At 43.8% G+C, this 16,815-nt stretch overlaps 1 protein-coding gene across 1 annotated transcript in view; it reads right to left on the bottom strand.

Annotated features, from left to right (window-relative positions):
• The window catches only part of helz (helicase with zinc finger), a 67,278-nt gene that overhangs the window by 7,968 nt on the left and 42,495 nt on the right, over positions 1-16,815 (bottom strand). Inside the window, exons 25-31 of the mRNA XM_071544052.1 lie at positions 15,012-15,348; positions 10,344-10,389; positions 8,624-8,811; positions 6,979-7,183; positions 6,721-6,803; positions 1,862-2,357; positions 26-281 (exon numbers count right to left, since the gene is read on the bottom strand). Coding sequence (XP_071400153.1) covers positions 26-281; positions 1,862-2,357; positions 6,721-6,803; positions 6,979-7,183; positions 8,624-8,811; positions 10,344-10,389; positions 15,012-15,348 — 1,611 coding nt within the window. The remainder of the gene's footprint in view (positions 1-25; positions 282-1,861; positions 2,358-6,720; positions 6,804-6,978; positions 7,184-8,623; positions 8,812-10,343; positions 10,390-15,011; positions 15,349-16,815) is intronic.

Below are 16,815 nucleotides of genomic sequence, written 5' to 3'. Positions count from 1 at the left end.
GAAGCGAGCTGAGGTGTAGTCTGACCTGGTGAAAGGCGGTCCAGTGGAGGCAGAGGGAACAGCTTCGTCCTCCATACCGGCACTCAGGCCCCAACTGGCTGCCCGGAGCAGCTGATGGGGGAAGCGAGCCAGGCCGGGCTGGGCGAGGTGGGCCAGCTGCTGGGGCAGAGGGAAAGCCACGCCGCCCTGGAGGAATGGCCCCGCTGCTTCCCCCCACTGGCCCAGCCTGGCTGCCTGCTGCTGCTGGCTTAGCGCCTCCAGAGCCAAGGGACCCTGGAGGTCTGGAAGGGCAACAACACCATTAGTCCTAAAGTGCCTGGAGTTGTCCTGGAGACTCAGTGGGCTAAGGCACATACTAGAGATGAGAATCTCTCCTTAGACCAGCTATGAATCAATATGTTAGTGCTTCAATACCTGAAAGACATCTTTGAGCAAGTCAACAATTTGATATGATTGCATTCATTTTTTAAAAATCTAATAGGATACGGTTCAGTCAATAAAATGCAATGGCAGGAAACAATATATTTTTTGTTTGTTGCTCACATTGCAATGTTTAGTACGCTGTAAAACAAACTCACATGTATCACTCCCTAAGGATGTGTGAAGTGTGGAAAAACAGAATTATCATGAGCAACCAAAACCTACAGAAAACTTTAATCATGGCTTTTCATGACTTCAAATGAATTTGAATGTATGAACACTTCCAACTCTTTGCACTGAACTGTGAAGTCATTCACCGATTATTCCACCATCACATGAATGCAGCATAAGCTGCAGCTATATTCACAAAGGCAATGGAGCTAGTCATGGAGTGTGACTTTGAGGGAGGAAGAAATGTTCAAAAAAAGAAACGCTAGGAGAGAAATCAATATTTGTGAATTTTACTGTCAAATCGGCTTTCCCTGTCCCATATTTCCTGTCGCTCTCCAATTTGTACAATCTAACACAAAATAATCTAAATCTTAATTTGTGCCCTAGGGCCAAGTAGTGGATTAGGGTTTATCATCACACACACTCACATTTCTCAGCTCCTTCAACTACCACACATCCCACAGCATAATTTCCCCCAACAGTCACACTGCAAATTAAGAATTATGCCTCACTTCCCGTTTGCTTGTCTTCACTGTCAACTTCATTATTAGGGTTTCAGCCCTACAGGTTCCCCCCTAATACATAATATGGGACCATTAAGCACTAACAACAAAAAAGTACAAAGTCAACAGATATGTTATGATTGCTGTGACTCTCAGAATAGTCTTTTAAAATGGCTATTACATCCAACTTCAATCCAATCCAGTTATTGTTGAAACGGCAATGGAATGTCATTCTCACTGGGGGGTAAACATAGCTTGAAGCGTATAATAAAGAACACTAACTTTATTCCTATTGATCAATTACCCTTGTGATATTACTGGGTGAACATGAAAGTGATATCTGTACTAACTTTTTTTTTTTTTTTTTAAGATTTATTTTTGGCATTTTTATGCTTTATTTGAGAGATATAGTGAGAGAGAGACAGGAAGGTATGGGAGAGAGAGCGAGGGGAGGACATGCAGCAAAGGACCACGGGTCGGATTCGAACCCGGGTCACTGCGGGAAGGCCTGAGCCAAATGGTACGCGCCCTACTCGGTGAGCCACCAGGGCGCCCCATCTGTACTAACTTTAAAGAGTGGGTGAAGCCAGCCACTGATTAGCCTCTAAAACAACAACGAGGGACCTTAAAATATAAAATAAGTCAAATCTTCAGGACATTAAACAAAAGTCTTCCAAATTTCCAAAATGTATAACTCCTATAGTAATTCATTTTTGGACAATCTGCCTTTTCCCAATACAAGAAGAAAAAGATGGTGCTCCACTCACCTAGACCATCTCCCAGGCCTCCGTCCTGTCCATCCTCCCCAAAGCTGTTGACCCTGCTGGGCTGTGACAGGCCTGGATGGTGGCCCATCGGAGTCCTCATGGAGGCGCTCATCTCCTCCGCCCCTCCAGACTCCGGCCCATCCAAAGTAGGGGACTGGACACCCCTGTGGGGGGGGATGGGCCCGCTGAAGAAGGAAGGGTTGTGGCTACCACCAGTGTATGCGGGGCTGAGCTGCTGTTGTTGACCTTGTTGGGCCATCCCGGGGTGCTGGGGCTGGCTGACCCGATAGGGAAGCCTGGAGACTGGGTACTGCGGGGGGAAGGCTCTCCCCCCGGCGGGGTGCGGAGGGAAAGCCGGGTTGGGGGGTGCCAGGTGGTAGTTGAGGGGTCTTTGGCCTGCTGAGGGGTCCTTCCGGTGGAGCAGTGCGTTGGGGAATCCCCCGAGCCCGTCCGTCTGAGAGTCTAGACCTCGACTTTGGCCTGTGTCTAAGTCTCCCTGGAACAAAGATAAAGACCAAATATAAAGATAAAGTCAAAAACCATAAGCAAGGCTATTACTCTTGGCTAATTCACTTACCATACCTTAAAAAAGCTTTTCACATGGATTGGAACTGTTCTTGTCTGGCTTCGCAGGCTTCACCCATTCAGCACCATGTGTCTTAGTTTAGGGGGAATGAGGAGGTTTTCTTTTTCTTTATACAGTTTATGTGATTTTGGTGCTTTTGTTCTGAGGGCACCTGTGTATTGTACTTAAGTTTTTCTTTTTTGTTTTCAGACTGTCCTTTCATCAATGGGGTTTTCAACTTGCACAGCACAAGCTATAGCATATAGTAAAATAGTTTCAATTAATGTAAAAGGGGTAAATCATGTGATAAAGCGTAAGAAAATTTTAACATGGCTCAAAAAAGAAAAGGCAGATATCGCATTGCAGCAAGAGACCCATTTGACAGATGCGGAACACGAGAAACTTAAAAGAGAATGAGTGGGCCAAATTTACTTCTCATTTTGTTCAAGTCGGAGAGGGGTTGCAATACTTATACATAGGAACACCCCTTTTAATCTTGAAAAATGTGTTAAAGATGCATAGGGGCGTTACGTGTCGATAAATGGCACCTTATATGGGGAGCGCATTATGATCGGATGTGTTTATTTATGAGCACATTTTATTCTAAACTTACATCTGATGTTTCTTCTTTGTCAACCCAAATTACTATCTTGGGTGGAGATTTCAACTGTGTGATAAATCCAGAGATACACCACAAACCACCCCCACAGACTCCCTCGTCCAAAAGCTCAATAGTTACTAGGGAAATGTGTACAGACTTAAGCCTGTTTGACGCCTGGAGGATGTTATACCCCAAGGAAAGAGATTTTACATTCTTTTCAAGCCCCCATCAAAATTTCTCACGTATTGACTACTTCTTCACTTTTAGACAGGTATTAGATAGATTAGAGGAAGGTGGTATAGGAACCCATACACTATCTGATCACTCTCTTATTCATATATGTCCCTCTCCACCCTTCCACGATGCAAATTCTCGCCAGTGGCGTCTTAATCCTTCTCTCCTGTGTAGCCCCCCTTTTATAACATACATCAATGGGCAATTTTAAGCCTATATGATGACTAATGATGTCGGGGACATAAGTCCATCAACCCTATGGGAAGCCGCCAAGGCCTACTTAAGGGGTGCAATAATCTCATGTAGCGCAGCTAAGAAAATAAATGCCCTTGGAGAACAATTGAGGCTGGAAAAAGTACTGGCCAATTTGGAAGCTGAGCTTAAACAACATCCATCCAGAAGTCTTTCTAGAAGAGTAGATGCTGCTAGATCAGCCTTGGATGAGTTACTAACACAAAAAGCTGAATCTGCACTCTTTTATGCCAGGCACAGGCTTTATGAAATGGGGGACAAGCCAGGCCGCCTACTGGCACGTCTTGCTGCAGGGAAACGAGAATTAAACGCTATCTCCTCTCTGGTTGATGCCACTGGCGGCAAACAATTTGAAACCAAAAAACTGTGTAATATTATGTTGGAATTTTATAAAAACCTGTATACATCAGAGTTTGATACCACTTCAGAAGATGTAGGCAAATTCTTAGAACAGGTGAACTGTGTAGGCCAATTACTAAAGGAGAACTACTTGAAACTATTCAATCCCTACAGAGCAGTAAAGCACCAAGACCTGATGGCTATGGACCAGAATTTTATAAAAAATTTGCTAAGCTGGTAACAGATCCACTACTACGCATGTATACAGTCTTTTGAGAGGGGACATCTCCGTACAACTTTATATACAGCTAATATCTCTCTTATTCTGCTGATCTATGCGGATCATATAGGCCGATCAGCTTAATAAATGTGGACAGTAAATTACTCTCCAAAGTTCTTGCAAGAAGATTGGAGATGCTGTTGCCTAAAGTAATTAATCCAGATCAGACCGGATTTATGAGAAGTAGACTATCGTATACAAATATGCGTAAACTGTTAAATGTCATCATGCAAATGAGACACAGAGCAAAGGATTAGTTATCTCGCTTGATGCTGAAAAGGTATTCGACAGGATAGAAAGTCCTGGAAAAATTTGGTACGGGTGAAATTTTCATTAAATGGGTAACTTATATATAACTCACCTACGGCTAGTGTGGTGGTCAATGGTACCCGATCTCCATCTTTTCAGTTGGACAGATCTACACACCAGGGGGATCCCCTTTCACCTTTGTTTGCTGCAGCCATTGAACCGCTTGCAGAGGCGATTAGAAACAGTCCTGATATATCAGGTATTAAAATTGGGGGGGATATTTTTAAAATAGCATTATATGCCGATGATGTATTACTTTTTATGTCAAATTCAGAAAGATCTGTCCCTGCTGTTCTGTCGATAATTGAGTCATTCGGTCTGAAGTCAGGATACAAAGTCAATCTTGACAAGTCAGTTGCAATGCCACTAAGGAGGGCTACTGATCCACCCATTATTACAAATTTCCCTTTCAGATGGTCTACAACAGGACTTACTTATTTAGGAATAACAGTCTCTGCCAACTTGAAAGACCTATTCAAGCTTAATTTTGTCCCAGTTTTGAAAAAAATTCAGAGTGATATTAATAGATGGATGGACCTTCCTATCTCATGGATTGGTAGAGTTAACCTGATTAAGATGAACATTCTTCCACGCTTACTTCATCCAATGCAAATGCTCCCTTTATGGATCACAAGGCAGATAGTCAAGGGTATACAGAGAGATTTCATGAGGTTTATCTGGCATGGTAAAAGACCCAGGCTAAAAATGAAGACACTGGAACTTCCTACAGAAATCTCCTTAGTTTGCCAACGGGCGATAAAAAGCAGATCACAACCAACATCAGAAATAACCCAGTTATATTCAACACAGTTAAGGTATGGAGAGAGATGGTAACCTATACAGAGAGGAAGGGGTTTTCATCTTCTTTGACTCCTATAATTGGCAATAAGGCCTTCCCCCCAGGTATCAATAACAGGGTTTTTGATTTCTGGCACAGGAAGGGGATAGAGTTATTGGTGACCTATATTCAGAAAATTCATTAATGTCTTTTACACAGATTAAAATTCAGTTTGGCATACCACGTACACACTTTTTTGTCTTTTTGCAGGTTCGCCATTTTATACAAACAGATATTTTGCTGCCTCCTGGTGGTCCAGTGGTTAGTCCCGTGGATAAGTGCCTCACAGTGTTCACCAAAAGTAAAGGGTTTATTTCATATTTTTACCAATAACTGGATTCCTGGAATGAACATAATATTGATCATGTTCAGTCAGTATGGGAGAGAGATCTGGGGACTAAATAAGAAGCAGACGATGGGGCTGAGTGCATCCTTGCATCTCATGAAACATATGGCTGTAACGGATTTAAGGAAACTCAATATAAAATCTTACACAGACAGCATAGAACACCCTATATTCTTAATAAATTTGACCCCAGCCGATCTCCTCTTTGCCTGAAGTGCAAAACAGAGATTGGTACTTACATACAGTGCCAGTGGCAATGCCCCATCATTTGTAAATTCTGGTCATCAGTAACCAAAGAATTGAAAAAACACCGGGTCTCTTTCTGCTTAATCTGCCTGACAAGAACCTGCCTCTTAATGCTTCTAATATTCTGCTCCTTCAAAAATTGATTTTTTTGGCCAGAAAATGTATTCTTTTTAACTGGATTATGGATAAGCCTCCTACAGTCACGCAGTGGTACCGGGAAATATTTAGGGTCTTACCCATGGAGAGACTCTGTGCTAGAGCTAAGGGTAGCCTAAAGATCTTAAATAGGATATGGAAACCCTTGATCAGCTACTTACCGGATGATCTGATCACCCTCTTGCAGAGAGGAAAAGATACCTTATATTGGAGTACTTCAGGGCGACCACAAGGGACTCATTCTACCTGAGCAACCAGTGTCTACTTGCCTTACGAATATAAACAGTCGGTCATAGTTTACCTTTTTTTTTTCTTTTTTTACATAACATCATTGACCAAAATTAGTAAATGAATGAAACTGAAAGCGCTAAATTTGTTGCATACTATGAACTTACCTCAAAGGACAGTGTCTTTTTGTTAGATTTTCTTTATTAGGTTGTTACTGTTGGCTGTATGTTTGTTTTGTTTTTTGTTTCTTCTATAAAAGCAAAATGGAGCATTACTAGCTAATTATGTTTTTTTCTGTTTGAACTTGTATGTACCTTAGTAATGTTCCTGAATAAAAAGATTAAAAAAAACAAAACAAAAAAAAACAGTTTTTCACATATATGGTCCATTTGGGGCAATTTGTGTCTAAATAAAATAGATAAATGTGTTTTGCTCAAGAAAAAACAAACAATTTCAGCAACTTGCCTGTTTGTCCTTCATGTCTGAGGTTTTCCTCTCTGGTGTCTGAAGGCGGCTCTGCTCCGACTTTGGACACCCTTCTAATTTACCTAGGAGGAAATCAAAACCAAAAACACACAAGTTACAAACTATTTGCCGTCTTGTTCTCCATCTATTCTACTGACAGATTTCTTTATGGCTGATGTCCTGAAATTATGATTGATTGATTGAATGTTGAACGATTTGGGGTGGTTGCTTGACTTAGTTAATAATTATTTGCCACACCATTTCTGATGGGGTCTGCCTGTAGCTCCTTGTCAGGACTGGGCTGGCCCATTCCTAGGGGGGAGGGGTGGGCCACCCCGCTGTAGGGGATGGGGGAGCCTCGGTTCTGGGCTTGCAACAGGTTAAAGTTGTAGGCCATGGCTGCCTGGTGGCTCATGATGCGAGGGTCCATGGCAAAGCGGTTCTGGTAACCTGGCCAAGGCAACTGTGAGAAAAAAAAGATTACTGATCACTACACAACTACATAGGACAAGGAGGTAAACACACATTATGGACAATGTTGATTATAAACAGTAATGTAACACTACGTGCCTTTAAAAAGTTACAGTTCCTTCATTTCAAATTACTAGATGGCAGTTACTCTGCTAGTTACAATAACTGTTTTTCATAAAATCTGATTAGTAACCCAAGTTTCATTTAGTTAGTTACACCTAGTTTGTTTTGAGTTATAATTATTTTCATCAGCTGATTACATAATCCAAGTTAGTGGTTAATGCCACCCAACACTGGCTCTGAATTAGCACACAACTAGAGTACGCACATTATAGGCAGTACCTTACACAAAGTAAATTAAAACAGAAATAGCACATTGCACATAGAGGTGAATGAGCTACATGCTAAGAGAAGTTTGACTGAGAGGGTAGGCCAACTCACTCATTGCATTTGGGTAATAGGATTCAGGGGAATATTATATGGACATAATGTTTCCCCTAAGCTATACCAATAGTGACAAAAAGCAGTTCTCCACAGAGAACAGCAACTACTACAATATTCAGCTTGTGCTGCAGGAGGAGAGTTATTTTGTACGCTGCCACCTGTCTTATACACTGGTTGGAAAATGCAGGCTTTTGTTCACCCAGGTGATGGAAACAGAACCAGAAATAGAACAAGAAAACTAAATTAGAGGGACATAAGTTGTCAGTTTACTTCCAGCAGCACCGGGGTGGGGGCGTGTGTGAGTGGATTGATGACATATTGGCGTTTCATTTAGTGAGCCCAGTAGTACGATTTTGTCAGCATTTCAGCTCTCAATCTAGTATAAACTCATTGCGCGGTAACATAAGCCGACTATTATACTTCCATCTGATTAACGAGGCTCCATGTCTCTCCGTGCAGATTGTGTCGGCACAGACGCACCGTGCCTCAGAGGAGCGCAGATGTGCCGTGTCACAGGTGCAATGAATTATGGTCGTTGTAGTTCACCGACGCGCTTTCGACACTTGGCAGCATTAAATCTTGATTGTTTGAAATCTACGATGGCGAGAGCTGCCAGCTTTACGCATCATGACACCCGAGATGAATCCAAAACAAGAATTTACTTGGCGGGCTGGTGATTTTCCTGGGTGGGCCGCCAAATATTAAAATTGTATGGGGAAACACTGGTATATATATATACGCACAATGTGAAATAAATGTGATTTTTGACAAAATTATGCAGACATATTTTAGATAACAGTGCAGAGTCCCTTCAGTATACTCTGGTAGCTGTAATCTCATGCTTACAAAGTGCATTTTCTAAAAGAGACCAGGATAATAATACCCTTTGTAGTAGCTGAAATATAGCACTGTCATGTTATTTGACATTGGCACAGTATACAGTCATGCATATTCAGTGTCTGTATGGTAACAGCAGCAGCAGACTTACAGGCAGGGGCATGGACATGACCATGTTTCCCCCATAGACGGCTGGAACATAGAGGATGCTGGCGCCTGTGTGGGGATCTATCCTCTGAACGGGGCTGGGTGACTTGCCCATGCCGGCTGGTGTGCCACCCAGGGGCGGCGTGAACGCCCGAATGGGGTTCCCCATCAGCACCGCTGGGTTGGGTTGGACTGCAATGAAAGAGGGTGACAAGGTAACACAAGTTAAGACATATGGTATAATGCAGTGGTTCTCAACCTTTATAATGCGCTGACACACTTGGGCAAGACAAGAGCCCAAGGCACACCTAATTATCCATGGCTTGGAAAATGTCAGATAATGCCTGGTATAATTCTAAAAGAAAGGACGGCAAAATATAAAGAGCTGATGGCCAACCTGTGTTAATCTTGAGGAAGAAATTATCTGGGCATATTTCATTCGATTTTTATGACATCAGTCTAGGTTGATGCAATATTTTTGTCTGACATTGTTTTTTGTCACATTTGGGCAAAATCTTAAAACTGGCCTGAACTCACACTAAAGCAGACCAGAACCTGATATACTTCATAATCCAAGAATAATGAGGCTGGATCACAGACATACAGGGGAAATTACGGCCATGTATACAATATGGTAAAAACATCTTGTTTATCTTGTGGGCACACAGACCGAGCCCATTAGCCCATAACAAATTGACTCTGTTGGTCCATCTAACCAGTGAAATGATGCGATGAGCTCTGGCTGAACAAGTCTGTGTGCAGCTCATTTGTTAGCCTCCGTCTGCGAGAGAGTAAGCGGCTGAACCCGCCTGTCTTCCCCCGGTATCCATCGTTCCTTACTGTGTTGTTCAAGGCTGGATTGCTCTGATAGCCCCGGGCCTTCATGTTCCCATCTGGGCCACTGCGTTACAGTAGCTCATGAAGCTGTAGAGATGGTGTGTCTGTGTGTGTGTGTGTGTGTGTGTGTGTGTGTGTGTGTGTGTAGGGGGGGCTGGGGTAACGAAGAGACCATACATGAACATAATAATCATAAGGACACCAACGCTGTGTGGAAGAGTTTCTTGGTACACCTGCATTCCTTTAATCTTCATCAATCTCTTTGTATCTTTCTGCCCATTCTCTCTTCTTCTCTAAAAAGGTGTGCTCAAGTTTACATCATCCAGTGATTAGATGCAGGTTGACAGCGCTGCTATATACTGGACGGGATGTTCCGCACCGGCGCTAAGCTTTCCCTCTCATCTACAGCCCAGTCTGCACATCTGGGAGAGCTACGGCTAATCGCTTTTATCTCGTGGGTCCCGGGAGTGTTGCAGATGAAGCAGGCCTTTTAAAAACAAACAACAAAACATGCCAGACTGCTAAAACCTATATGAGTGTGATCTAGCGAATGTGAGCACTTCTACAAGGTCGCTTACATTTTGTGGCAAAAAGATTTAAACTCCTTGACCCACAGTAGATTATCTGTTAGTAATAGTATTATGTACCCACTGGAATCAAAATGTGCTCACTTGAAGGGGGAATGTGTGATGAAGTCAAGTCTAACTTTCTTGGATGGAGCCTGGGTATCAGACGGTGTCCGGACCAACCTTGGCTATTTCCTTGCTGATTTCCCCTTACCATGTTCGCTGACATTCAAGTGAGGGAACGTTCTCGGCAAAAACCTGCGTGAGCCGGTACTGTAATGCTTAACCTTTACGTTTAGATGGGCAGCGGGGTAAACTCACCAAATCCTTCAGGTGGAAAGTGCTCTGTGTGGTTTGCATGTTTCCCCTGGAAGACAAAACACACAGGAAAGAATGGTTAGAAAGACATGAAGCGAGAGGAATAACAGAGGCCAAAAGGGAGGGGGAAGTGAGCACACGAGGAACGCGGCTTATAGGAACCGGGCATACGGCAGCCGCAGCTCCCACATCTGTCGCGACGGATGTAGGAGCAACACCTCCGCGGTGCTGGGAGAAGGCAGGAACGAAGCTGGCCAAGTAGAGCACGGCTAAATGGATCCACAGTATTACAGCAGGATGCAGACTTCTCCCGCTCTCCAAGAACACGCTACAGGAGCAGAGGGACAGCTGGATCAGCGCCGCTCAGAATGGAGCGCGGGTCGGACTACTTCTGACCCCGTGTGTCTATTGTTCAGATTAACAGGGAGGGAGATGCTTCACTCGAGTGTGTACAGACACGGCAGGACATTTTAATATGCTTTGTTTTGCCTTTGAGTGTATTACATCACTGTATTATTCTGTGTATGATGTGGGCCTCGGCAGGATTTACTGGCAATGTGCAGGCGCGCGCACACATTTTTTTGGCATATATAATGGAGGAGATATGAAGCTTGCGAAAAGGTAAACACCTCGAATTTAGAATCTCCAAATGTATAAAAAAAATAACAAAAAAATATACACATTGACCTAGTTACCTAACAAAGACCGAAAAACAATTATTGGCACTGCCACTCACAATAGCAGCTTTTCCACAATAGCGTCAAATGGACCTCACCAATGCCGGGGCCAAAAAAATAAACCTGTTACACAAGCTCAAAAGAACAACTGTCTTGCTTTGAAATGAAAAGTGTTTTGAATAACATGAAGGTCAGTTTTAATTCACTTGAATGAAAGAGAACGCCCTACACACTGTAATCAGAAGAACAGCAGACATTAGGTAGGTCATTCAATATAGGAAATTCACTCCAAAGGGTACAAGTATGGTGCGGAACATTGCCATGCTGATACTTGTGGTAAACAGGAAGCTAGTTAGATCTTTCTTGCTCTTTCTTTCTATTCTTATGTAAGTACCACTAACTCGGCTGCATCTCGTACCTAACTCATCACTGCTGTACTCAAAATCATAATTAACCCAATTAATTAGAAATAGCTGAAAGACAAGTCTATCTAGCTGAGGACTGAGGTTAACCAAGCTTTTCTACTTTGTTACACATACATGAACCGATGAAAAAAAACAGATGCGGCTTGGAAAATGACAACATCTAAGATCTCCCTCTGATCTCTCCCCATCAGATGGAATCTATTTCTCCAGGGTGCTTCACATTACAACCCCATCAATGTGCACACACACACACTTCGCATTAAATCCACATCAGCGTCGATACATATCCATGCATGCGCGCACACATGCACATAAATATGCACGTGGACACATACACACACACACACACACACAACACTGGGCTCACCGTGTTTCTATTTTCAGACGACATCACAGACATTGATGCTGACTGCTACATGGCAAGAAGCATGAGAGATCTGCCATACCTGTGAGTTTAGCTGGACCGCTGCCTGCTGTATTATTGATCGTTACAGGCACTCATACACAACAATCTACTTTAGGCTTTTTTCAGCGATTGGAGCTGCAGCACGCAGGCTCTCCCAGTTGGTTGTGGTGCAAACTGATAGTCCTTGACGGCGGTGATGTTCACATGGGAGATGGAAGCGAATGAGTTTCAAGCTTAGAAACGCAGCGTATTGATCTTCCAGTAAAGTTGGATGTTTGGATGTTGTTGTTGTGTCAATAGGCTACTAATATGCCACTATAAACGACTTTTCAGGTGAAGAAAGAACAACTCTATTGATGTTACTGGGAACCGAAACAGGAATTCAATTAAACTCTTTTCCGCAAACTACATTGATTTTTCGATCTAGTTGCTGAGGTCATTACTTGGCTATTGTTAAGGATATGAAGCAGTATTCGGTCCTAAGGGCAAGTTTTCATTAGGCCCACAAGCATGCAGGTATTATATGTGTGTATACTTACATGTTTGCCTTTGAGTGCCCAACAAATGGCCTTAGCCTTTACTCTCAGTGGCATAATATTGCAAAATAGACTTCTAGAGACAACGCTGCAAATGTGGGAATCCAGCATAAGATAAGATGGAAATGCACATTATGTACACTAAGGTGTAGACATGTAAGAAGCATTCATTAATACCTCGAAATAGGGACTAACAGCGCAGTGACACAGTAATGTGTTCCCTGCAAGACAACTTCATATGACTTAAAATAAAATATGAATGAGCAGCTGGTTCAAGTGGTGAGACACTGTATATTGTCAAGGTTGTAAGTGTATGTGTGCGTGTTTAATGTGCCTGCAAGCACTTACAGAAAGGGAAAAACAAACAAACATTCAGAACCCAAGCCGGGTACCACCCAAAACAGCAAATGACATCAAACCTGTCAAGGCCAGAGCATCCTTCCCTGCCAGCCTCATTGCGTTGCATACGGCGCAGCCAATGTTTATTTGTCCCCAGAATATGGTTGTATTGGCAGGGCAGCATGTCCACCAGCTTGAGCTGAGGAGCAGCCAAAATACACTGCGGCACAATCCAGAGGAGAGATATGAACATGCGCTTGTTCAACTTATGAAAAGTAGGCTTCATTACATAAGGCCCCGTGAGAACTGGCACAGTGTGGCGACAATATACAACTGCGCCTAGTTTGTTGGAAGATGGAAGGTGAGTCTCCAGGTGTAAGGTAAGGTAGCAGAAGCAGGATTTCGTATTTTGGCTGCAATTTTTGGGTTGTGATATTCACTGCCTGGGGGTATGTTTGCACACCGAGCAATGCCTGACACACCTGAAGGACTAAAACTGCAGCCCATAGTCTAGCACTGTTGTTATCAGGGCTACCCATAAGCTAGCTGGTGCAGAACCTTCCTCTAGTGTCGAAAGACACTCATGATGTTGCTGAGAATATTCTCATACAATGAGTTTGCCCAAACAACAGCAGGGACCTGCTGAGAACTAAAAGCACTGCTTACTGGGTCCTCAAAACACATAAAGATAGTTGTATGGCTGGCTGCCATACAAGAGGCTTGTTCACTTGTGATGTGGCTTCTTCCAGCCATGCTGTGAGACTCGCAGAGGGAACAAAGGGAGGGGGGTAACAAGAAGGCTTCGGTTCTTCTGTGTAAACTAGGCACCGGCTTTGTCAACTGTAGCAGCTAGGGTTGATTTGCTGCTCAATGACAAACTCCATCTGTCAGTGAAGTGGTGGTGCATTGAGTTGTGGAGGCCAATCAACAGCAAGAGGTTGCATGTGTGGGAAGATACTGGAGAGAAACTAATGGAGAGAGACAGAGAATCAATGATATGTGCTACCAAAATGTTGGCTTTGGTATCAGTTTTGATTCCCAAATGATACCACAGCCAGAAAAGAAGACCAAAATTCTAAGTAAAATCACTGTTTAAAATGTGATTATTATACTAGTAAACCATATTTTAGATTCCGTTCCCCCATTAAAAAGCCATTACTTGTATTTTGAAGAGGGGCACCGAAACAAAAGTGTCTGCCTGTGGCTCAGACATATTGTCCCCACTGCACAGCTTTCATACTGTTGCATACTAGTAGCAAAACACCATCTGTGTCAGAATAGAGCGTATGATAATCTAAAGTCATCTGGAGTGTGACCTTGTAAAATCCATGCCAAACAATCTGTGCGTAAATAAACGTTTTACAAGTAACTGCGACCACAAAGTTTATGTGTGACAATTTTATGCAAAGCGGCGGTCATGTGAATTGTTGACGGTTATAGTTATGTCGTGAAACACTATAAAATCTTAAGAGTACTGGTTCTGTTACATCTCTTCTGAAAAATGAGCTTTTCTGGGGATTGGTCCAATTTGTACAGGTCTACATATTAAAGGGCATTAGTTGGCATTGTGTTGGCTGCATGCCAGTGAGTGTGCCAACAAGAGATGCCTAGAATGGCCTATTTGCTGACCTTTAAATTAGCAACATGCTGTATATGTTGAAGAAAACAATATGGTACATGCAGTCCATGTTCCACCGTGTGTGTGCCGACCGGTTGTGAGCTACATAGTATGGCTGCTGAGAGAGAGGAAGCGTGTGTGTGTGTGTGTGTGCGTGTGTGTGTGTAAAGCGGGGTGATGCCGCGGAGCTGCGGCTCATTAGGCCCAGCGGGCGACGGCAGCGGGTTGGCAGCTGTGGTGATTTCGTTAACCTTTACCTCGGGGCAGGCGGGGAGGACAGGCAGACACGCGGAGACATTTCAGCCGCGGCTACGCAATCGAACAGCACATCCCCGACCCGCGTCCGGGCCCTCGCTATCTTTTTTTTTTTTTTTTTTTTTTAATTTCTCACGCTGAAATAAATGAAGGTAAAGTAATTTCCGGCAGCGAAAATTAAATTGAGGCACTTGAATAGGCTTTGTGCCCGTATGTGTGGACCGTTTTTTCTTCCTCTCTGAAAGCAGGCTGCAATCCATTTATTCCTGATAATTTGTTTACCATTTCCACTAACCGATAAGTGGTTACATAGCATATTCCATCAACGTGGCCAACCACCTGCAACATCAAAGCTTGAAAACACCCATTCTCAGCTTCTCTCTCTCTCTCTCTCTCTCTCTCAAAAACACCTTACCTTGGGGGGCGACTGCTGCTGCTGCTGCTGCTGCTGCTGCTGAGGCTGCTGCTGCTGCTGCTGCTGGGGCCCCTGCTTGCCGGAGGCCGCCTGCGGATGCTGGGGGTGCTGATGGTGGTGGGGGTGGAGGGTCGGCGCGGCCGGGTGGGCGGCGTGGGCCGGGTGGGGCCCTAGCAGGGGCCGGAGGGCGCGGGGGATGAACTCCGGGGCCAGCGGGTTGAGGACGTAGGTCTTCTTGAGCTCCAGCGCCTCCAGCTGGGCCTTGATCTGCTCGAAGGTGATGCCGTGCAGGCTGGCGTTGTCGTGGCAGATGGAGATGAAGTGCTCCCAGAACTTTCTGGATAGGGGGAACAGATGGAAGTGTGTTTAATTTTCTTTGTTTGGATGTTATATGTATGCTCTCGTTGAATTTTTTCCCCCTGCTGGCAGTGTGACAAATTGCTCCCTAGGGGCTAGATCAGGTCTCTTTTTAAGACAAACTTGTAAAAAAAAAAACAGGTGTAAAGAGGTGAAGGGAGAGGAAAAGGAGGGATAGCAGCAAAGAAAATAAAAGCTAGGAGGCAAGACAGAGGAGTGCTAGCAGGGATGTCATCCGCAACAAAAAAGGAGTGCAACCGTGATCTCCCAGCAGAAATGCATGGGAGTCGTGTTTCCAAACTCCAAACTTTTGTCCAAACTGTAAGCTTAGAAGTCTTAGACATACGGAGTCCTGAGGAGACAAACTCGAATGATTCTGAGCAAACTTGGACACAGAAATCTTTTTAAATGCTTTTGACATCAGCAGTTTCTGGTGGATTCACAAACACTTCAGGGATGTCACTCCGCACCCCTCGCCATCTTCCCAACCGTTCTCCACAAATAATAAAAACACAAACGGCAACAGGTTTCATTCCGTATCGTCGCACCTCGCGAGACCTTTGGATCTGCCGCCGGTTCCAGATTGGGTTTTCAAAAATCATGTAGCATCCCATTAATAAATCATAGGACACTTCAAGCTCTATTGGAGGCACTGTGCGCTGTGGCACTCCAAAAGGATTAACTGATAGGCTTCGTCAGTGGGAAAAGGCATCGAGTGGTGCTGGCACGCTCTTAATAGCTTAATTTTGATGTGCGCTTGTTTGTCTGTTTACTCCCGTAATAAGATAAGTGGATCTGAAATTCTGCTGTAACAGAAATGACTGTACAGTACATGAATGAAACATTAGCGTGTTCTGCCTCAGCTCCATTGAGAGGGTGACAGTTCTGAATATCTTTTGCCCCTGGGCTTATTCAAATAGCTGAGTGTATGTATGTGTGAGAAAAAGAGAAAAACCAGGCTCATTCCTATGTGCATTCCTGTGTGTATGTGTCCTACGTGTTCCTAAGTGTAAAGTTAGTATATGTGCGTGTGCCTATGCATGTGTGTATGTGTTGTATGGTTGTACTGTATGTCCTTATATAAGTCACCATGAATGTACATACAATCTGTAGCCACTTTATTGGGTAAGAAACGCTCCAGAGGAATCTTGGTTTATGCTGCCTTGATGGTATCACTTCCTAAAGATTCTTCCCGTTCCACCTCATCCCAAAGGTCTCTATTGGGTTGAGTTGTGGGAACTGAACTAATAATCACTGTCATGTTGCTGGAACCATCTTGAGATGGGACTTGCTTCATGATACAATGCATTACACTGCTGGAAGCATTCACTTGAAAAAGGGTAGACTGTGGCCAGGAGGGGATGCACCTGGTCTGCTACAATGCTGATGATCAGTTCGTACTATGGAGCCTATACCTATACCTAATAAAGTGGACCCTGAGTGCATT

Source organism: Centroberyx affinis, unplaced genomic scaffold (assembly GCF_046629955.1).
Source record: "Centroberyx affinis isolate AG114_WGS23_722 - 3 ecotype Tasmania unplaced genomic scaffold, CSIRO-AGI_Caff_v1 ptg004441l_1, whole genome shotgun sequence".
Lineage (NCBI taxonomy): Eukaryota > Metazoa > Chordata > Actinopteri > Beryciformes > Berycidae > Centroberyx > Centroberyx affinis.
The sequence above is the reverse complement of the archived record's forward strand: the minus strand, read 5'-3'. Positions and strand labels throughout refer to the sequence as shown.